Below are 22,963 nucleotides of genomic sequence, written 5' to 3'. Positions count from 1 at the left end.
TATTCAATGCCAGCGAAATATTACAAAGGGGAGGGGTTGGCGCTTCCGCGGTTGATTGCACTTGCTATTATTAAGCCATGTTTTTACAATTTCCTCCCCGTCTAAACTTGCTGTTCTTGGAATTATTAAAGAACCGAGCTCACTCATAAGTGGGAACATCACTTTAAAGTACTTGAACTTGACGTTCCTTTTGACACTGTGTGTAATAAGAGTATGACACAAAGTAGTGAGGCAAGTTACGATCGCATGGACGTCGATTTATTTCACTCCAACAAAATGTCTTCATCAAGCCCTCGTCTCCAAACTGTAGCTGTGGTTCTGATTGGTGTAGTGGCTGCTATTGCATTGGTGTTTTCAGCGATAGCTTTAGCTCGACCTGGGACAATGACAATTGCTGGTGGTCAGGTACAAGCAAACACTGGAGTCGCAGGTATGGTTAAAAAATACGTTCTCAATAACATTCAATGGCATGGTGGGCGTAGTCATCGTATGCATGCATGAACGTGAGTGGTGGATGTGTGACCACGGGGCCAATTTCATAAAGAATGTAAGCACAAAAACTTGCTAAGCATAGAGAAACTTTGCTTTATAGAAACAGGTTACCAGCCAAAATTACATTAAGTTTACATTGTGGTGATTGGTGTCCCACTCAATGTTACCACCACCTCATATTCCAGTTAATTTGTGTAACCGAATGTGTGACCTAGAGCACCATTGTAAATCAGTGTCTTTTTAAGGGGTTTTGTTTTCGTTTGTTAAGTTAGGACAACCATCCATAAAGATTATTCCGCAATAAATGAACAAGTACATCAACAAAACCTAGGTTAAAAAATACATTGAGGATGTTCACTTTAAGTCACACTTAAAGTGGAAATCGTAATCAAGCTTGATCTCAAAGTTTGAATTAGACAGCTTGCATCCACGCCATCATCTGAAAAGGTCAGATAAAACAACGGAAAAAGAACTCGTTCTTTGTCGTTTTTTTTTTTACTGCCTATTAATTTGTGTGGTGATAAAGATTTCTTTTTTATTTTACCTTTTTTCTTCTTTCAAAATCTAGAGGGTGCTTCTAAGATCTGGGTGTTCGCAATTGGGCACGATGGCAGCAGGGTGGAATATATGTAAGTGCTATTATGGGCGTCATGTAGTTAGAACAATAGAGATAAAAAGAGACAATTATAGTGTTAGGAATAAAACCGCATTATAGCGGTCTGTATATTTCGGCAAATTCTGGGAAATCAACTTGTACGTAACCCAAACTATATACCTTTAAATAAATAAAATAAAAAATTACTTTTTTTCCTGTCTCTCTTTCTATTTCGGTCAGCGATGAATTGTCTGGTACGGTACGAGGGTTCCACGTTGACATCGTTGAGGCAGGTAATGATTTATTGGTAAATGGCAATAGTGTATAGTCTTTTGTGTAATAATAATATTCAGATGATTATTTGTTTAATGCAAGTTCGCCCAATAAAACAAGCCACTCTTGGTATGGGGCTATAAGAACAACAATTATTTATTGTGAAAAGAATTATACTCCTCTTTAAACAATCTAGATTGTAGGATGGAGGGAAACATGCACCAGGCAAGGGGTTCCAAAGAGATGCAGTAGATGGAATAATGGAAGAAAGCTGTTGGAATGGCTCATTAATTGTTATTCCTAAAGCCTGTAACAGATTCACCTACTTTTTTTAAAACAATATTTCTAACATCCTCTAGTGTGTGCCAGAGCCAACAAGAATTGCCGACTGATGTGGGATGTATACGAGAACTGCTACAGGTCAAAGGTTGGAGAGAGACCACGCCCAGGGGTGGGGCTTGTCAGTGGTTGGTACGACGGCTGTACTGGTAGGTTGGGTCGAAGTCTCTTTTGCTTTGTTGTTACACATTTTGGAGATCTTGAATATTAAATATTGTATAATTAAACTGTTAATTAGTTATCTAGATAATCTGTCTTTTGTTTATAAATTAATAATTGTCTTATGGCTGATAACAGGTTGGTTTAGCACTTACGAGAGAGCAGTCTCTGTGTCGTTTACGAAACCATTCCGTAAAGCTATCGACAACGTGTTTTTCGTGAAGAGAGGAAACCCTGGAAACTTTAAGACCAGCGATCTGACCGGCAAGATCATCGGGTTCCTCGATGGGGCTGCAGCAAATGAGTTCTGTATTCAACGGACACAGTTGCCGGTGAGGGCGTTTAATATTAACTCATCAGCATACGTGCGCAATGAATTACATTTCATAAATTGTCTTTACGGGTGAAAAGGGTTAATTTGATAGTGTTTTTTTTAATAACAGTAGGCTAAGAGAATGTTTGTTTCGAGTCAGTTGCGACATATTTTTTTTTTCTGGTCTTATTTTTACATATTTATTTTATTTCTTAGCACATTATTTTGATTGTCTTGTTGTGTTCTGTTGCTATGTTGGCTAGACTTGTGGACAAGTCGTTAAAAGTCTGTGTCGACTATCTCACCGCGTGGGACCATTAACGACTTGTCCACAAGTCTACATACATGTCGGCCTGTTTAGTTAGCTCACCTTGTGTTTTTCTTAATGATATAATTTCTTGGAAATCATTGGCCACATTACCTGCCTGTCATTGTTATAGCTATAATTTGTATTGCATATCCAAACAATTATTTTTGCATCTCTGATTTATATCTTCTAGGGATCTGATCTTTCAGCTGACAATATAAGGCATTTTACAACCAGAGAGAGTATTGTGCAAGCTGTCAATGGTCAAGAGGTATAGTACACTCAATTAATACAAACTAGCGGGATGCCGCGCTTCGCGCGGCACCCCGCTAGGATGTAAAAATCCTTGACACAAATATTTCGAAATGTGGGTGAGGGTGTTATACGCCTCTCTCAATATTTATGCATGGCGTCATAATTCTAACCCAACGTCCGTTAGACGACGTACCTTATGCATTTAGAAACTATAAGGCTCCCCCGTGATCCTTATAGGGGTCTAATATGTTGGGCCTCCTTAACGTTACACGTTTTTCAAATCAGCGTTGATAGGTGAAACTGACCGTTAGTCAGCAATAACTAAAGTTTCTTTTGTAGTACACTACCAAATCTTTCTCCACACACTCAATATACATTCATAATGCTTGCATTTCCTTTTTAAAAAACATCATCAAAAATGACATTTTTACGTCCCACGATACATAGCGTTGCTACAGCACTATAAGTAAAGCGAGTTTTTGGAACATGCTGTGTGCCACAAATCTAATTTATCTACGGTTTTTTTTCGGGGGGGGCGGGGGCGGTAAGAGCTTAGGCCTCTTTTTAGTTTATTCTCATCTGAATTGGTCTTGTAAACTTTCTGGTCAATAGGCTGCATGTAACGGGAGCACTTAACGTGAACGTCAAAAAAAGTGTTTTGCAGGCAGAGATGCCAAGTCCAGAGGCCAGCTATGTGTGAGATTTTTCAAAGCTCAGCCCCCTTCCCCCAGGAAAAAATTGGCCAGTTTAAGAAGGCCTTTCTAAATCGCCGCCCAACCTTTTTTTTTTTTTTTTTTTTTTAAATAAATTGTGGACAAAAACGGGTTTCAAATTGCATCAAAAACCTCCTCAGAATAATTAAAACTCACTTGAGGTACACAGGAGATGTTGATGGTAAATGTGGAGGTTCGATTGTGTCAGATTATTTCCTTCCAAACATAAAAAAAAAATAGACTAAAAATTATGTCCAAAATCAATCGCTCACTTCTTCTGCCTGTTGTGTCTTCGCTAGTGGAGCGCATTTCAACGAATTTGCTAAAAGAATCGGAACAAACTTGTGCGCAATAAGCGTTTTGCGCTCTGCCGTTTTTTAGCTGAACCAACTGGATGAGCAAAAGCGTGCGCAATCTGCAAATTTGCGCTTTGTTTGTACAAAGTTACAAAATGTCGTTAATTTTTTTTCGATCTCGCCCCAATAATGGTTGATGTGCGTGTGAGCGTGAGACAGAGCCCAAATGCGTGAGTCTCACGCATCATGCGTGAGACTTGGCAGGTCTGGTTTTGTTTTATTGTCACTTTGGGCTTATTGCATCTCGCGAAATTTTAACGACAAACGACACAATTTCTGACCGCGTTCATGTTCACGCTGCTCTAGGAACAAACCACCATACATCCCATATCTCTGGAACCCTATATCGTACAAACTAAATATAAACGATAAATTCGTCCTCACTCCTTAATTTTCTCTAACTTATTTCACTTTCAGAAAGCATGTCAAGTTATGTTTAGGGTTTGTTACGTCCAGTTTGGGTCAATAGACAAACTCCTAAAAATGTGCCCCATTCAGCCGCACGAGGTCTCTTTTGTTAATATTATCTTCATCAGTAACCAACCCGACGGGCCGATTGCTAAATTAGGCTACAAAAATGGGTTTGGCAAAATGTACATTCTGAGACCTGACCGACACACTGCTCTAACCAATTTTGTGAATGGACTTATTCAAAAGGAAACTTAATGTCGTTTTGCTTAACAACTTTGACCAAATGCAAAGCAAAGTTCTTTTTGTACAGCTTCAAAACAGCCTTTGACGTACGTGTACAAGTTTCACCATAGGGTAATGAATAGTTTCACAAACTTCCGTGATGGGTTAAACTCTGAAACTCCAACATTATACCTCCATGAACACACCGTATTCTAAAACGGTATTCATGTACTGATTTGAGTTTACTGGTAAAAGATAGTGTCCATAGTTTAAAAACAGCAAGATACGTTTTGCATCAATAGTGCAATTTCTGTATGGAGATTTTTGTAAGTCCGAGGTCGCCACCCACTGTCAACCTAAAGTGGTCCCACGGCGACCTCCTTCACCAAGCAACAGGTGGCCTGTCTCAAACCAAACAACACACCACTCACAATACACTGACCAGAATGGCTCTTTGTAAGGCCCCCCCCCCCCCCTAACCCCAAAATGTTATTAATTGTTAAGTTCCCTTAGACACCTTCCAACCTATAGCCGGCCCTACCCAATGTTTCCAAATTATAAAGCTTCCGTTTGATCCCATCCTTGTCTATCATGATAATTCTCATGCCGTTTGGAAGTGAATGCTTTTTTATAAACATTCTCCATTTAATCTTTTCAACAAATGAGTCACCTGTCAGAAGGATTTTTAGGAAGTCTGATAACAACGTCGACCAGTGGTTGACACATGGTCGCCTGCGAAACATCAATCTACGGTACTTCATCCATTCAATGCAAATTCGTGAGATTGGTTTCGGTTTTGTCCTGGCAACCAGCCTCTTCGACCCTTTCGACCCTGCGCGGCAATGAATGAACCAATCCGGAGCACCATCTGCGAAACACTGTCCAATGAGTCGCCTGTCAGAAAGATTTCTAGGAAGTCTGGTAACAACATCGACCAGTGGTTGACGCACGGTCGCCGCCCAAACTTCCTCCAATCACATGACTTGTAAGTGCGAGTTTGGATCCGGGTTTTGCAGACTTGCAACTCGACGTCTAAAACCACACAAACGTATTGAATTCCACACACACAACCGTGTTGGATTCCACAAGGATGCCATACCACTGGACCTTCTAATTTTCAATCCAAGATGGCGCAGGTTACGCTTTTAATAGTATAGATGATAACTTTGTAAAAGGTTAGTAGGCCTATAAAAACACGGAGTAATGTTGGTGCAATAGTACTTTCAGTCATCCAATGAACAGAAATCCTATCCATATTTAAAATAAGTTGTGTGCAGATTTGTTTTCCCAGAAAACACGTGAGAAGTTATAATGTTGAATCATGTAGTTTGATATAATTTGCTTTTTGTTTCCTCTATAAAGAGGTTACTGTTACGGGTTATATAAATACACTGTTGATATTCAGTTCTGTTTATCAATGTTTAGACATGTAAAAAACAATTTGTTTTTATTTTTGTAGACAATAAATTAATAAGTCACTTCGGAGTTCCAGCTGCGCATGTCTGTTACTGCTGACAACGGACTTTGTCTATCTCCCGTAACCTTTTGACAATACCCGCTGGTATTGTCAAAAGGTTACCGGAGATAGACAAAGTCCGTTGTCAGCAGTAACAGGCATGCGCCACTGACACTCCGAAGTGGCTTATTGGATTTGTCACTGTTCATTCTCAACGTCAGGTTGATGCAGTTTTCTCCAACACCAATATCTACAATCTGGACGCAGACCTCGATGTCGCCCCTGGTGATGCAATCTCAACATGCCAAGGCGATGGAGCGGGTATTATGATACGTAAAGACAGCCGCCTCGCTGATTGGTGGAATCCAGCTTTTGATCAGCTGAAGATGTCCAGTGAGTATCAACGAATATGCTCAGAAGTTGCCGAGAAACACGGTAAGCAAATTAAATTCAAGTTATTCAATTGTTTAGATTTCAGTTTTCAAAAAGGCAACCATGGCAGGGTATAGCTAGCATGTAACCAAAAGACGCTCGAACAGAATGGTTATGGAGACGTTTGATTTGTTGAGTGTCCTAGAAGAAACGTGTTTTGTGTTCGTATCGAGCATCTTGCATATGATTCTGAAAAACAATTGTTTTATATATAGGTCCGGTTTGGATTGAATGCTAAGGCAATCTACCATACTCTTTTTATATTGATATTTCGCAATAACAGTCATCTTATGTATCTATCTAGTCTCTGTCAATGCTTGGGTTTTTTCCTTGCCATGCCCAAGTCATTGTCTGCTATTATTAAAAGGCTATTATAATTGTTATGCTTCACTAGTTTCCTACATGTATGTATAATGATGATGCTTTATGATTTTAGGATTCTTTATATTTTATAGATTTGTTTTTTTATGCGTTGTTTATTGTGTGATATTGCCTATTCCCCTACATTGGTCTACATGTAGGCCTACTTGTATTCTGCCATAATGAAATAAATGTGTATTATAATTGAATTGAGTTGAATTGTTTTTTTTTTTTATATATCAATGGGTGTGACCTCATCAAGTTTGTCATTTCATTTTAGTTTGTCCTTAATATGAACAAGCTCAATTATTCGTCATCAAATTATCTTCTTCTTCAAGTTTATGAAACTGCATGGTGGAGATAAAATCAAGTGAGGCCACCATAATAATAAATCCCTTATGAGCTATGGTGGTTCCGAGAAGTATGCCCCCACTGACAGTTTAACGCGACGTTTCGATAAGTATGTTCGGATCGTTCTCAAAACTAAAAAGATATATTTATTTCATGGTGTCTCCGCAAACCTCACTTGATTGTTAAATTAATAATTGTTCTTTTGGAATGTAAAGTATTCTTTGTACAAATTTTGTCTCAATTCTTTCGGTTTTATTTTAAACCTTACATGCGTATATACATTTTCAATAAAATCTGGCCAGACGAGAGTTGAACAAAATTTCATCCAGACGTTTCAGCAGACCTTTTGTATAATGTTTTCTCTTGTTTGTTTAATGGTTTATGTCCTTTTATTTGTCTTCCCTTACAGGTGACCAATCGACAAAGGACGTGGATTGCATCCAATGAATTAGTCAATGACATCACAGATGGAGCTGCTGATCAGAAAAGAGAAAGACAAATGTTATAATGCGATATTGCGATTCTTATTAAAGACACTGGACACTGTCAATGACCAGTCTTCTTACTTGGTGTATCTCCACATATGCATGAAATAACAAACCTGTGAAATTTGAGTTCAATTGGTTTTCAAAGTTGCGAGATAGTAATGAAAGAAAAAACACCCTTGTCACACGAAGTTGTGTGATTTCAGATGCTTGATTTCGAGACCTCAAATTATAAACTTGAGGTCTCGAAATCAAATTCGTGGAAAACAACTTCTTTCTCGAAAACTACTCCACTTCAGAGGGAGCCGTTTCTCACAGTGTTTTATATTATAAATACTATCAACCTCTTCCCATTACTCTATACCAAGTAAGGTTTTGTGCTAATAATTATTTTGAGTAATTACCAATAGTGTCCACTGCCTTTAATACGATTCTTTTACACAGTTAGGCTCTAATGAAATAATTGTGGTAAGCAAAATATTATCAAAAGCATGCAAAAGCAAAAGAATAAAAATATATCATTCTATGAAAAACCAACCATGAATCACAGCTTATTGTTTACATTTAACTATTGGTTGTGTAATATTATTGTGCACAAATCCTACGGGTTTTTGACATCTAAATAATCAGAATCATAATAGGGAAGAAAAGCAAATACAAATCGTTGTGAAATCAATGAATGTTCCGATTAATATGTCGGAACAACTAATACAAATCTTGTAGATCTCATTAGTACATGTTCCGACTAAGCTAAGTCGGAACATAGTTGTTATTCCAATTATAAAACTTTCTTACCAAAAGTAATCTCAATACACTCTGCATATCTAATCATAGAATAATCCATAATATAATAGGAAGCTGTACATCAGCAGTTTGTGGTGTTTGCTTATAGTTTTTCCACTATTAAATTTCTGATTAAAAGTCTGAACAATTAAAGCGTAAATTTATCTGTGGTGTTTATTTTAGGGTCTATGTTTAGTCACCGCCATCTTTAATCTTGGGAATACCGCCTTACATTGGGTGCGTTCGTTTAGCTTCCCTAGGTCGACCCCCCGGCCGGTGTGTGGCGGTTTTCTTTTCCAGGACAAGCGTGTGCAGATAATTACCCACGTTCGTCCTGGGAAAAAAAACACACACACCGGGGTCGACCCAGGGAAGCTAAACGAACGCACCCATATAGTGTCATCAGGCCCACACTGTACCGCTATTATTGCGTTATTTTTGGTTTTGTCGTGGCAGCGTAGTTTTAAGAAAGCAAGAATGTAGAAACAACCTTGGCAGACAGTTTAATTCTAAAGAGGACATGCTTCCGTTATTGTTGTGAAATTGTTCCGTCGAAATAATTGTCAGTGGTGGTCGTCTGAGTTGTGAGTTGGTCGTCCTTGTGAATAAAGACTCCCATGCATTGGCCGCCTTTTTTGATAAAACGTGCACGTGTGAGTAGTCTATCATTGGCTCAGAGTCTTTAGTGCATTGCTTGCAATCAAAGATGGCGGGCAATGACGTCATGTGCAGTCTTTACATTGGGGTCGTGTTGTTCGTGGTAGCGCTGTCCGTCGCAATTGTCAGCTGGCGTTGGCGGAAATGAACTGGGTGTCGCGACAGCACCAGGACCCAATTTCATAGAGACTTGCTTAATTTGTGTTTTCCCCAGCAGAAATAACATGATACCAGTCACAAATTGTACACGTGACATAGTTTGGATGGCATCCATATTCAGTCTCCTGACGATGACTAGAGCAAGCTAGTCGAAACGTTGAGACCAATTTCAGAACTGACTCCGCGGCAGTACAGTTAATTACGATCCTATAACCTAAAGTAGTAGTCCAGTCTAATTTCTATACCATCCGCCCTGGTAATAGTTAAAAAGCAGGACAGTTCTTTTCAGAACTGAAAAGTCTCCCGAACCTCCGATTATCTACTCCACGGCAGTAGAATAAAGCAAGACAGTTCCCTAAGAACAACTCTACCTGGCAAGTAGATACACACATGGTGTTACCGCAAACCAAATATACATCCATATTCTGGTAAGCAAAAATTTGTTGAGCTAAAAGCTAGGCCTATATGAAATTGGGCCCAGAACACGTGCAACTATTATTTTCGTTTAATACGGTTCGATAAATTGTCCTACCACAAATACCAACCAATCGAACACTGAATGACATAAGCTTGGAATGCCCGCCTTATACGCGGTGTGCACTGTGTCTACTTTGGCCAGCATTTTGTCCATTCTAAGCGAAATCGTCGTCTAGGCTGGTATGACCCCGGCTCTTGTGATTTAAATGTTTGTAAATGCGGGCTCTCTGGTTGGCTGCACCGGTTCTTCTGTGTGCAGTTTTTCTATAATACCCAAGACTTCCTAAAATATTGGTATTGTTTGCAAGCGGCGCACCTCTGATGGGCACAATACATTATAATAAGTCATACAGTCAGTTATGATTTTGGGTACCATGAAGCAGAGTGACGAGGCCAGTTACGATCGCATGGACGCCGATTTATTTCACTCCAACAAAATGTCTTCATCCAGCCCTCGTTTCCAAACTGTAGCTGTGGTTCTTATTGGTGTAGTGGCTGCTATTGCATTGGTGTTTTCAGCGATAGCTTTGGCTCGACCTGGGACAATGGGAATTACTGTACCGGTACAGGACACTGCAGGAAATACAGGTATGTACACACCCAGTGTGTTCAGAAGAAAATGGGTTGATTTGGGGCGTGATATGTTTAAGTAAAGGTTTTTCTGATCAACAGAGTGCGGGCTCGAGTTGTTTAAACCTGTTTCATTGAGCAAGATAAATTTCACAATTGCTATTGTCCTTCAGACTGGACGTTATTTCATCAATGTGAACTAGGAATAGGATACCCAGAACACTTACTGGTAAGAAGAGTTGGAGTTAAACCCCGTGTTTCAAGTTTTATAGATGGCGCCATTATTTTAACCGGTTACCTCACTGCCTGAGGCTTGTGGGCTACAGTGACTACGTCACCAATCCCTTGTAAGGCGTCCTTGGTTTCATTATAAAATATAAAAACAAAATTTGGCAATGATAAGATGTCCCTTCGGGGCACCATAATAAAAACCCGTGTGGATACTTTTCCGTATGGCGCCACCACTTGTTCACTCATTTTTACAAAAAGGGATATCTTATTGAGGTAAATTAAATACTATATTATTTCATATCGAATGAAAAAGTGGTGGCGCCATACGGAAACTTTTGCACCCGTGTCATTACTCTTTTTATATTTGGGTTGAACAAAGCAATATTGACCGAAGCGGGATTTTATTTAAACTAACGATCTCCGGGTTATCGCACTGGCGCTCGCTCTATCAAAATGAGCTATATCTAGCCGTAAGTTGGCGCTCTCCCTATTTTGGCAAAATCTTTAGACTTGGACTAACGTTCCACAGATTAACAATATTTAATTGTTGTTTAACTAGATTCCAAGATATGGGTGTTCGCAATTGGACACGACGGCAGCGAATTGGAATACATGTAAGTTAATATGTAAAAATGTATCATTGGTTTTGTTGTTGTTGTTGCTGTTGCTGTTGTTGTTGTTGTTGTTGTTGTTGTTGTCGTTGTTGTTGTTGTTGCTGCTGCTGCTGCTGCTGCTGCCGCTGCTGCTGCTGCTGCTGCTCCTCCTCCTCCTCCCCCTCCCCCTCCTCCCCCTCACCCTCCTCCTCCCCCTCCTCCCCCTCCTCACCCCTTCTCCTACCCCCTTACATCCCCAACTCCTCCTCCTCTGCTGCCGCACTTAAGTGTTAATATTAAACCCATGCAATTTTTCTATTTGTATTTGACAGTCATGAATTGTCCGGAACAGTCAGAGGGTTTCACGTTGACCTTGTTGAAGCAGGTAAACAAAAACAAAAAACGTCTCCTGATGACGTCATAGTGCCTATAGACATGGATTTTTGTTTAAAAGTCACAGCGCAGCTTTGTGTGTAATGTTTGTTTTCAAATTAGATTTCATTTTACAAATCATGAATTCAAAGCCTGAGAAAAAAAACTCCGGTAGTCTAGTCAGTGCAAACCTTCTCTAAATGGCGACTGAAATTCTAAAGAAACCAAATAATTTGGGAATAGAACGTTGATGGATGCAACCAAGTTTGACACGAATTTGTCTTCCTTCCCGCCCTCTATATAGTGTGTGCCAGAGCAAACAAGAACTGCAGAATGATGTGGGATGTATACGAGAACTGCTACAGGTCAAAGGTTGGAGAGAGATCACGCCCAGGGGTGGGGCTTGTGAGTGGGTGGTACGACGGGTGTACTGGTAAGTTGGGTCAAAGTCTCTACTGCTTTGTTGTTACACATTTTGGAACCACCAAAAGGTTTTGAATAACAAGGAATTTAGGAATATAATGAATATAAAGGAATGGACACCTATTGGTAATACAATTAATAATTGACAAAGACATTCTCACAACATCATCAAATAACAAACCTGTGCCAATTTGATTCAATTGGTCTTCGAAGTTGCAAGAGAATAATGAATTATCCATAATCTGCATTTTGTTTTAAATTAAATACTTTTCTGATTGCTTATAACAGGTTGGTTTAACACTTACGAGAGAGCAGTCTCTGTGTCGTTCACTAAACCATTCCGTAAACCTCAGGAAAGCGTGTTTTTCGTGAGAAGGGGAAACCCCGGAAACTTCATGGCTAACGACTTAACCGGCAAGACCATCGGGTTCATTGATGGATTTTCTTCAAACGAGCATTGCCTTAAACGGACAAAAGTGACGGTGAGGGCGTTTAATCAAGTTTTGCGCCCATGTTAGGCGTGAACTTGTGAGTTTTGCGCTCCTCTAGCGATCAAGTTTGATTGCAGTAGTAGACCACCTTGCACCCAATTCAACAGTTAGCGCTTGCACAGTCAGTGGGTATTTGCGAAAAGGTGTAGGCCAATGATTATAAACCCTTTACCCTCAATGCTGCCAAAATGCAAATGTTTTTTTTTTTAATCACGGTTGTTTCATGTTGTAACCTTTATTGGTGTATTTTGTTGTATTTATTTTAAAATGATGATTGTATGTTGGGATCAAGGGTTTGTATTAGTCTGTTCGCTTTTATTTTCTTCTTAATGATTTCATTGAGGGGCCATGAACCATCGTATACTCAGATAGTTACTGGATGATACTTTGTACTAATTGTCAAACAATAACCAGTAATTTCCTCTCTGCTTCACTTTTATAGGGAGGGGATCTTCCACCTGACAGGACTAAGCATTTTATGTCCAGTGAGAGTGCTGTACAGGCAGTTAATAATCAGGAGGTATAGTACACGCCAATTTGCAGTTTGACCGTGTGTGAACTAGCATACTCATGAGTCAAACATTAAAGCCAAATGAACTGGGTTTATTTCACTGTTTTAAAGCCATTTTGACACTTTCGGTACAGAAACAAAATGAAAGTTGGTTCACAGATTTACAAATAACTTACAGGGTTTACAGAAGGTAGTGGTGAAAGACTTCTTTTGAAATATTTATTCCATGAAATGCTTCACTTTTTGAGAAAAATACTAAAACGATATCAATTCTCGATATCGAGAATTACGGATTCATTTTAAACACATGTCATGACACGGCGAAACGTGCGGAAACAAGGGTGGGTTTTCCCGTTATTTTCTCCCGACTCCGATGACCGATTGAGCCTAAATTTTCACAAGTTTGTTATTTTATAGAAGTTGTGATACACGAAGTGTGGGCCTTGGACATTACTGTTTACCGAAAGTGTCCAATGGCTTAAAATAATTGTTGTTTTATTTGCCATTGTTACAAGAACACAGCGTATTGCTAGGCCTACATTACCGTAAAATAAAACTAAAATTGCTGAATGTGACGTAAGGAAAGTTGGAAATGAAAGCACCTTCATGCGGCAAAATAGCAAATTAGTATTTTGTTTGTTTAAAGCACTGGACTCCTTTGGTAATTGTCATTGACCAAACATTCTCACTTGCTGTATCCCAACATCCATAAAATAACGACTCTGAAAAATTTGACTCAATTGGTCATTGAAGTTGCAAGAGGATAATAACAGAAAAATTCACCATTGTTGCATAAATGTGTGTGCTTTCAGATTGCTAATAAAATACTTCATCTGAAGTATTTTGTTATTAAAATGAGAAATAACCTCTTTAATTTTTTTTTAAATATGTTACTTTAGAATAAGAGGGAGCCGTTTTTACAATATTTGAAACCATTAAAAGCTCCCCATTCATTGCTCGTTACTAAGTAAGCTTTTATGCTAACATTTATATGGATTAATTACCAATAGTGCCAGTGTCTTTAATAATTGTATGCTTTATCTTTCACCTGTTTTCCAAAACAGGTTGATGCAGTATTCGCCAATATCTACTCCCTCGACCTAGCTGAACATCTTGATATCGCATCTGGTGATACAATCTCATCATGCAGTGGCGACGGAGCGGGTATTATGATACGTAAAGACAGCCGACTCGCTGATTGGTGGAATCCAGCTTTTGATCAGCTGAAGATGTCCAATGAGTTTCAACGAATATGCTCAGAAGTTTCCGCGAAACACGGTAGGAAAAGGTTTTAAAAATATGTTTTTTTTTATACAATCTAGTTTTATTTTTATATTTCTTTAAACGCCGCTTGGAATATACATGCAGGTTTAAAATAAAAATCAAATAGTCAGATTTGCAGTGCGAGGAAATGAAAAATAATATATGGGAAGAAAACAAAATATAGGCCTAGGTATAGATTTTCATTTTCTTTTCTTTTGTCGTTTTATGGTTAAAGATTTATTTTTAAGGTTTAAATGTATACGTGCTTGAGTGTTACTTGTTTCCCTTTTACCCTCAGGCCTACTTCTTTATCAGTCCTTTGACGGGCTCTGTAAACTTTTGAATAGTTAGAAAATAACCTCTTTTTGCTATGTTTTGTCTTCTTTTATTTATACACCTCTTCTCTAATTATTATTGTTATTGTTTATGTGACCAGCCAGAGTTTTTTTTACTTCGCTGACAGGCCCTTGTAAACCCAAATTGATTGCCTACTTTTCCATGTACATGTACTTAAAGACAATGGACACTATTGGCAATTGTCAAAGACCAGTCTTCTCACTTGGTGTATCTCATATGCATAAAATAACAAACCTGTGAACATTTGAGCTCGATTGGTCATCCGAGTTGCGAGATAACTATGAAAGAAAAAACGCCCTTGTCACACGAAGTTTTGTGCTTTCAGATGCTTGATTTCAATACCTCAAACTTTCAACTTGAGGTCTCAAAATCAAACCCGTGATGAATTACTTCTTTGTCGAAACCTACATCACTTCAGAGGGAGCCTTTTCTCACGATGTTTTATTCTATCAACCTCTCCCAATTACTCGTTACTAAGTTGGGTTGCATGCTGATAATTATTTTGATTAGTGACCAATAGATAGTGTCCACTGCCTTTAAATATCACGCGAAGATGCACTTGCAATCGCGACGCGTTATTAAGGTGGTTGTTAAAATCTTTGACAAATCTCAATAATACATTCATTAAAGATGTCACGGTCTCGTGTTAGCACCCCCCGCCCCCCCCCCCCCTCCCGAATCATGCTGTACCTAATACTGTACCGATCTTCCTTCACAGGTGACCAGTTGCTGGCACAAAAACCTGATTATTGTGTCGCATGAACAAAATATTCTACGAGCGAAGCTGACAGCTGATGTGTGAACGAAAACAGGAAAAGGTGTTCTATAATTATTGGAAATCTTGAAAAGCTTATTATACTAGGAAGCTTCTGTTAACCTAACTAGGAAGTGACATCTCTAAAAGAATTGTATCCAGAAAAAAAGCCGATGGGAAACTTGTTTTTAGCACATAGGATGATGTACAGTACATATGGTGTCGGCTTTAATATAAAATTTTATATATTTACTCAATTTTTTTCTGTATTTTTTCAACGGTAAAAGAATCGGAAACAGAATTAAGTAGGAAAAATATCATGCCTGATTACTGCACAAAATCTGACAAAGAAAATACCACTGAAAATACACCTGTTTGCAAGCATTTATTGATTCCTTATAAACTTATGTTAAGCAATATTGCGTCAAATATAAGTACAAAGCTAACAGCAGTTTTTTCTTGACCAACAGATGTTCCATTACTCCGAATTATTTTCAAAAATTATTTATTGTACAATACACCTCTCTAAAATTAACAGGCAATATTTGGCAAAATTAATCAAACTGAAAATAAACACGCTATTAAATTGGAGTGTATGGTCATACACCAATACATTAAGATTGTTTCAGATCGAAGGAAAATAAAAGAGAAACCCAACTACATTCCTAAAATTTTGTAATGAAAACAAACATGATTTTACATAAACAATTTTTTAAACGAATGACACTTGATGTAAAGCATGTTTAAAGGGAAGGTACACGTTTGATAATTATTCAAAACAAATATTAACTTAAAAACTGACTTGGTAACGAGCATTGGAGAGCTGCTGATAGTATAACACATTGTGGGAAACGACTCCCTCTGAAGTAATGTAGTTTTTGAGAAATAGGTAATTTCTCACTAAAACAATAAAAGGCTTCTAGCTAGACGTCTTTTATTCATATTTTTTTCTTTCATCATTTTCTCACAACTTCGATGACCAATTGAGCCCAAATTTTCTGTATGCTTATGATGGGATACACCAAGTGAAAACACGGGTCTTTGACTATTACCAAACGTGTACAGTGCCTTTAAAATAAGAATAAATTCAATCTTTATAACCAACTGGGTAAAACGATTTTAAGTACTAACCAATTGAAGAACTATGGTAAAATAACAAACCTGATAGGAAAAATAAAATGTACAATAAACTGCAATTTACCTGTGTGTAAGGGGAAAGTTTTAAAATACCTCTTCGGTTATAACTTGTATTAATTCATGGATACCAGAACAAAAACCTATCACCTCAAATAAGTTAATTGGCAACAAATACAAAATCCAACCATGCTAAATTCATACATAAGCCAACCATACCTCTACATGTACTGTAGTTTACACTTTATCAATCACTTTTTAAATCTGCAAAATTTTTCTAAGCTGTCAACACTCCTCTTCTTTTTGGGAGACTTTTTAATACACTTTTCAATTTATTATACCCAACATTCTAATGATATTTTTGATCAAGTACAAGGGCTTTCCTACATATACACACAGTATAGGCTCTAATGTACTTTTCAGTCCTTATTATTAAAAGAAAATTCAGATATTTCCCAGGGATGAAAAAATAGAAAAACAGGTTTAAGTAGGAAGAATATCATGTTAACACTAATATGACAGCGGTAAGGTTACGGGTAAAGTTTTGCTTTCTACAAAAATATTTGTATTTGATCATATCTCTTCATTTTAACAAGTGCCATTTTTTTCTCCTTATAAAACAACTCTTATAAAACAAGAAATATGGTTACTGTTTACAAACAAATGAATTAGGAACAACTGTATTTTTAACTGCTAAATTAAATAATCATCTTGTATATTGCTTTTAAAATATTGCACTGTACATGTCAACTGGCAAGCATTATCACTCATCCCAAAGACAGTTTGCTCATTTTGCTGTTAATCCTGAATTTTTAGAACTTTTAGAAATAAGCAATTTCCATGTGGGTAACCCGGGGGAGAAAGTTGGTTCAACACTAAAAGATGATTGCGACTTAAATTCACTCACTTGCCATAATATCAATTCAGACTACATAATCATAAAAAACTTGAAAAAAATGACATTGTTCACCCTGTTATTATCCTTATTAAATTTAAAAGGTAAACATTAATTCAAACAAATTAATTCTCAGTGATAATCATTTTCATGAACAGATGTCATGGATAGTAAACAAGGAAGCACAATCGTTAAATAAACGTCTCAGCTATGTTCCATTATAGTTCAATTTGGCATAAATTGGCAGTTTCTTATTTTTTTTTAATTTGTCCATTAGTAATGCCATGTTCAGCGCCCTAGCGCATGTCAACATGATTAAGGTGCTTAAGTGTTGGTATTGTTATTATTATAAAGTGTGTGACAGAGGAATTTCAAACAATTATCTTTTTTATCACTTCTTTCTGTTTTCTATAAAATTTGCCTGGGGAAAAAATTGACCAACCACTTGGAACAGAGCACAAACCAATCACACAGCAGGCTGGCCATGTTTGTGTTGTATGTATACTGCTACATCTTTGCAAGAATGTGCATGCCCGTGTGATATTGATGATGTTGAAGCTGTTACACTTAACTTGGGGTTGAACAAAGAAAAATGGACTAGTACGGAACTCGAACCTGCAACCTCCGGACAAACATACCGGCGCTCTACCAACTGAGCTATCTAGCCCTAATATTGGCAGGCTCAATATTTTGTCAATATCTTTGTTCGTTGATTCTGGAAGACAGTCAACTTTTAACTGCCATAAATAGCCAGGGCAGGGATCACACCCAAGTTAAAAAAAAAAAAAAAAAAACTATCAATCAAGTCCCACAACTTGATTTCAAATCTTGACATAATTTTTAAAAACCATGTTAGTAACATGGAAGGGGGATGTCTGGCACATCAGTTGTCGTCCCCGATGCAAGCCCAAGTTGCAGTGAATCAATGATGATGATAGTACTCGACGGAAGGCAATTTTGTTTTGTATCACTGGTTCCCCGCATTAAGCTGTAGACATGAGATGGAAGGGAGCAAAAAGCGAGCGCCATATGCGGACGATGCCACTCCATAGTACTGCAGCATTGGAAACACTGGACTGTATATCTGTCAAAGTCAAATTGGAAACTTATGGTTAAAACTCCTTTTTATGCCGATATCTTAAAACTGGAGATAAAAGCCATTTGCGTGTTAGATTTGAACATTGTCTGGTACAATGACATGCGCGATCACAAGTTACCACTTAAATTTAAATTTCTCAGACTATCAAGACAGTTGCTATGTCACATGATTAGGGACAAGCTTTTGCTTAGTTACATAGGAGACGGTAAACATCCAGACAGTATTCTGAATGGATGTGTATGGCACAATGGTACCAGGGTTTGCTTATGTAGAGGTTGGTATACAACAGCTTGCCCGGACCATTTGACACAGCAACTGTTTCTATAGCCCGAGGAATTCAAATGTACCAAGCAGTACACTGTGACTAAGCAAGTCATTGTACCAGACATCTTTCAAATCTAACTCAAAAATGGGTTATTGGTGAGATGTTGGACACATTTCATAGCACTGCCCAGCAGAGAAAATTCTTCCAGTAAATGTTGAAGGTACAATCATGCATAAATGTCTTCTGGAAGGAGTGTTGCTCTGAGAAAAGCTGTTGATTTTGAGAAAGTTGCTTGTTGAGCAATTATGGCAGGGAACCAGTCATAATATAACTACATCTCATATTGGCTGGTAACCCCTGTCTGCTAAGCAAGATCTTATGTGCTTAGCATACTTGTGCGCTTAACCATGTTAACCCAAAGGTCAGTTCTCGGGCGTAAGGAATCTTGGGCCTATTTCAAGCAGTCCACAGAAAGACAGAGTAATATTGAACTTGCTCAACTTACAACCAGACAGGACCCAACATGTAGTCCCTGAACAAACATGTAGCAAGTCTTTCCATCTACAAATAAAAGAACATTTTGACTTCATCAGTGATCACGACATTCTACTGGTGGGTCAAAGCTTCAATAGCACTCTGCACTAATGACGTCACTTTGGCTTACAATGCCCAGCTGTCAGACAAACGTTCCACCACTTATGCGCGATCACCGCGTCGTTAATGCGCCATACTGCACTAAAGTATAGGGTAGCAATAGCGTAAACATGGACATGTACGAGTGCGTGTGTTAGTAAAAGTTGTTATGTTTGTCCGAAATCTGGGTAAAAGTTTCGTGTGTAGAGTGCTATTGGACAGAAACAAATAAAAGTAGGGAATTATAAATACAAACCTAGATTTGTGCGAACTGCAATAAGATATATGAAGAATCCTAGGCATGCTATGTCCCTGATGTAGCGTAGTCCTGCGATGGGTACCAGTCTAGTGATTAACTGACCAAGGCGATGAATGATACGTAGTAAACTAGACCCTCCGGTATCTGTGGATGTAAAATCAAACAATCTTCATTAATTTAAGAGACATTTGCAATAACGTTAATTCAGAGCTAATTGTTTAAGTGATTTTGAAACAATTTTTATCACTTTAAAACTAAACCACATACATTTCTCAAGAATAAGATCTTGATCTGGGTTTATTTTGATTGATTCAGTACTGCCACTATGTAGCTTGCACAAATGTCATTTATCACTTTATCAGAAACTTCGGGCAGAGTCGATTTTTGACCGACTGGCTTAAAGGCAGTGGACACTATTGGTAATTACTCAAAATAATTATTGGCATAAAACCTTTCTTGGTGAATGAAGAGTAATGGGGAAAGGTTGATGGTATAAAACATTGTGAGAAACGGCTCCCTCTGAAGTGCCATAGTTTTCGAGAAAGAAGTAATTTTCAACGAAATTGATTTCGAGACCTCAAGTTTAGAATTTGAGGTCTCGAAATCAAGCATCAGAAAGCACACAAGTTCGTGTGACCACGTTTTTTTTTTTCTTTTTCATTATTATCTCGCAAATTCGACGACCGATTGAGCTCAAATTTTCACAGGTTTGTTATTTTGTGCATATATTGAGATACACCAACTGTGAAGACTAGTCTTTGACAATTACCAATAGTGTCCAGTGTCTTTAAGATTGATCGAAGGCATAGGAATTGGTCTCCTGCTTGTTAAATATTGTACCTAAAACAAATCACCCCCTTATAAAAAATCAATACAAAAATGTTGGCGAGTCCAAGAGCCAAAAGCATCAACATTTTGCTCTTGATACAGATGTCTGTTTCATACATTACATGAATTTATTCTGTGATTTTGTGCTGCAACTGCCAGCAACAATCAAGACTTCACAGCTTAAGGTTATTTTAGTGTGATTCATTTGGGACAGTTCCTAGAAATACTGCATTTGAATTGGTTATAGCCCTGCAGCCTAAATTATAGGAAACTAAAGAGCTGGGCCAAATTTCAAAAAAACCTGTAAGCACAAAAACTTGCTAGACAAAGAACAAATATTTATCGAAAACAGGTTACCAGCCAAAGTTACATTAGTTTTAAATTGTTGTGACTGGTGTCCCACTCATTTCTTGCTTAGCACAATAATTTGTCAAGTAGTATTGAAATAACCAAAAGCTAAAGTAACATTAAGTTTGCATTGTTGTGACTGGTGTCCCACTCAATTTTTTCTTAGCACCAAGTTGTCAAGCAGCACTTTCTGCTTAACAGCTTCATGAATCTGGGGCTTGTACAATAAACTAACCATTTGTGGATTGGTTATCTGTGACTGCTTTCTTTACTCTCAAATCCTCTTCGACTTTCTCCAAGTATTTCAAGAGAGTCATCTTTTTCTCAGGGCTAAGTTGAGGGTTCAGTTCCACCAGTTCTTTAGCTTGCTCAATCTTAGTTTGTGGGAGCAGCACATGGGAAAGGAGAAGTTCAAGAATTGAGGAGTACTGTGGTAAGGTTTGGTTGACGTTGTCCGAGAGCCATTCCAAGGCAAGAGTCTCTGCAGCCGATAAGTTGTTGACCTTCACATGAAGTAGTATACTGAATTAGAATAAAACATCAGAAAAATGTTAATATTTAAATTTCCCAAAGGGTGTCCACACACTCAGCATATTAAATGACCTTTCGCTCTTCTTTCTCCAATCTGGTAGGGGCCCAATTTTATGGCTCTGCTTACTGCTGAATTCTGTGCTTTTGATTACCATTCTCTGCTTTGAAGCGTTAGATTTCTGCGCTAGCTGTGTAATCGAGGAATGCCTGAAGTACTCATCCCATGCACACCTGCTAACCTGTGAAACACGTACCCCTTCAATTTCCATTTCTATCAGGTGTGTACAATGCAAGTCTTGAAGAAATATATTTCTTACCATAATTTAATGATAATGACAGGGTATCTGGCCACGGCCTCATAGTACTGACTGAGGAATGGAGTCACCCTGTCCCACTGGTCCGTCTCTGCATAAGCCTGTATGGCTAGGATGCATAAGGATTCATGAAAACTCCTGTCAAAAGAAATGGTCAAGAAGTAACAAAATTAAGGAAACATTACAGTCTTTTTAAATTAATCAGTTCTTGAATTCTGACCTGCCATCTTGTTCAATATTTGCGGTGCTAAAACTAACTAACTTAACCATCCCGACATTGACCATTCTAGTTCTACATTAGTTGTGATGATTGTATTTAATAACCCTCCATCCTCCCTGCTGCAGTCGACAGGATGTGTGTACTGTGTGCGTCCATGTAAGACCCAACCAGAACTAGAATTTTAGAAATTTGAGTAATGCTCTGATTGATTGGGATCATTATGATTAAAACAAATTATATATCTGGCAGGTAAAACTTGTACATGTGTCAAACTCATATCCTTGGAGAGATGGATACGATTATGAGAGTTAGTTTCAAGAGATATTTTATTTTTGAGGAAACATAAAAAGGGCCTTTCTTCGCTAGCTCTAGGAACTAGTACTAGTAGTGTCTCCATCTCCAATACACCGATCCATTAAGCCAGGCCCAATTATCATTGACCAATCACAACCCCGGAATCTGATCACCATTTGAACCGTTTGGTGATCTTTGCACTAATGGTGATCGGGTTTCGCGGCTGTGATTGGTCAACTGGTAAGGAGGCGGGGCGTAATGGATCGGTCTATTGGTTAAGTCAGCAAAATATCCTGCCAGATACATCAACGCTAAGCAGGCCTATAGATAGTTTTTCTAGTTAGTATTTTTATTGATAGCACCATATAACCATACAAATACAATAACAACTTTACTGTTTACATTACACGAGGAGAAAGACATTTCGCGATGACTTATAAATCAACAACAGTCAATATACCTTTTGGCATTAAGTTCTTGTGTTGTTCTGTTGGCGATGTCCTCATCCACGTCATCTCTGCCCAATGCCCTGTTGTTCTCATCATCAACACCCACATTATGGCCATTGATGCCCTTTTTCAGTTTCACCAACGGGAGTACATTGTCAGTTGCGCTGCACATTCTCAGAACATCATCAAACTTTCGAAAGACAAGGAGATCATTAGCAACCTCCAGGAATCTGCCCCCATCGATCCGTCGTCCTGGCAGGCTAAAGCTGTATGTTGCACTCACATCCATTTCTTTCAAATTCGTGTTTATGATGTGAAAACAAGACAATCGAGTGCCAATTATTTTTGTTGCGGTAATCTATCATCCGCGATCATCGGTTTGCTTTGACGTTTCACTTGCAGTGAGTTCCGCCCCAACTTGAGAATTAGCCCAACTATAGTTGGGACCGGGTAACAACAACGGCACTATACCACTACGCGGCGCAATGCGATCTTTGGCCTAGACTAGAGAAGTTGGGATGTCCCAACTATAGT

At 38.3% G+C, this 22,963-nt stretch overlaps 3 protein-coding genes across 4 annotated transcripts; 2 read left to right on the top strand and 1 right to left on the bottom strand.

Annotated features, from left to right (window-relative positions):
- Positions 1-33: 33 nt before the first annotated feature.
- LOC139954196 (L-arginine-binding protein-like) lies at positions 34-8,506 on the top strand. The gene is made up of 8 exons (XM_071953903.1): positions 34-430; positions 1,061-1,121; positions 1,328-1,380; positions 1,720-1,848; positions 1,997-2,190; positions 2,672-2,749; positions 6,113-6,326; positions 7,444-8,506. Exons 1-8 carry the CDS (start codon positions 214-216, stop codon positions 7,479-7,481), a joined length of 984 nt encoding a protein of 327 aa, XP_071810004.1. The 5' UTR covers positions 34-213; the 3' UTR covers positions 7,482-8,506.
- A 1,272-nt stretch (positions 8,507-9,778) lies between these two features.
- Positions 9,779-15,257, top strand: LOC139933780 (arginine-binding periplasmic protein-like). Its single transcript, XM_071927985.1, has 8 exons — positions 9,779-10,183; positions 10,956-11,010; positions 11,322-11,374; positions 11,666-11,794; positions 12,073-12,266; positions 12,718-12,795; positions 13,851-14,064; positions 15,125-15,257. Exons 1-8 carry the CDS (start codon positions 9,955-9,957, stop codon positions 15,166-15,168), a joined length of 996 nt encoding a protein of 331 aa, XP_071784086.1. The 5' UTR covers positions 9,779-9,954; the 3' UTR covers positions 15,169-15,257.
- Positions 15,258-15,526: 269 nt separating this feature from the next.
- On the bottom strand, positions 15,527-22,812 carry LOC139933779 (uncharacterized). 2 transcript variants are annotated; one of them, XM_071927983.1, is made up of 6 exons: positions 22,441-22,812; positions 21,470-21,604; positions 20,857-21,143; positions 19,443-19,589; positions 19,059-19,114; positions 15,527-18,273 (listed from the first exon to the last, which is right to left on the bottom strand). In XM_071927983.1, exons 1-6 carry the CDS (start codon positions 22,716-22,718, stop codon positions 18,157-18,159), a joined length of 1,020 nt encoding a protein of 339 aa, XP_071784084.1. In that variant the 5' UTR covers positions 22,719-22,812; the 3' UTR covers positions 15,527-18,156. The 2 variants fall into 2 exon arrangements, with proteins under 2 accessions (XP_071784084.1, XP_071784085.1); XM_071927984.1 differs by lacking the exon at positions 19,059-19,114.
- Positions 22,813-22,963: the final 151 nt, after the last annotated feature.

This window comes from Asterias amurensis, chromosome 2, assembly GCF_032118995.1.
Source record: "Asterias amurensis chromosome 2, ASM3211899v1".
NCBI lineage: Eukaryota > Metazoa > Echinodermata > Asteroidea > Forcipulatida > Asteriidae > Asterias > Asterias amurensis.
This window is presented reverse-complemented; position numbering and strand designations above follow the sequence as displayed.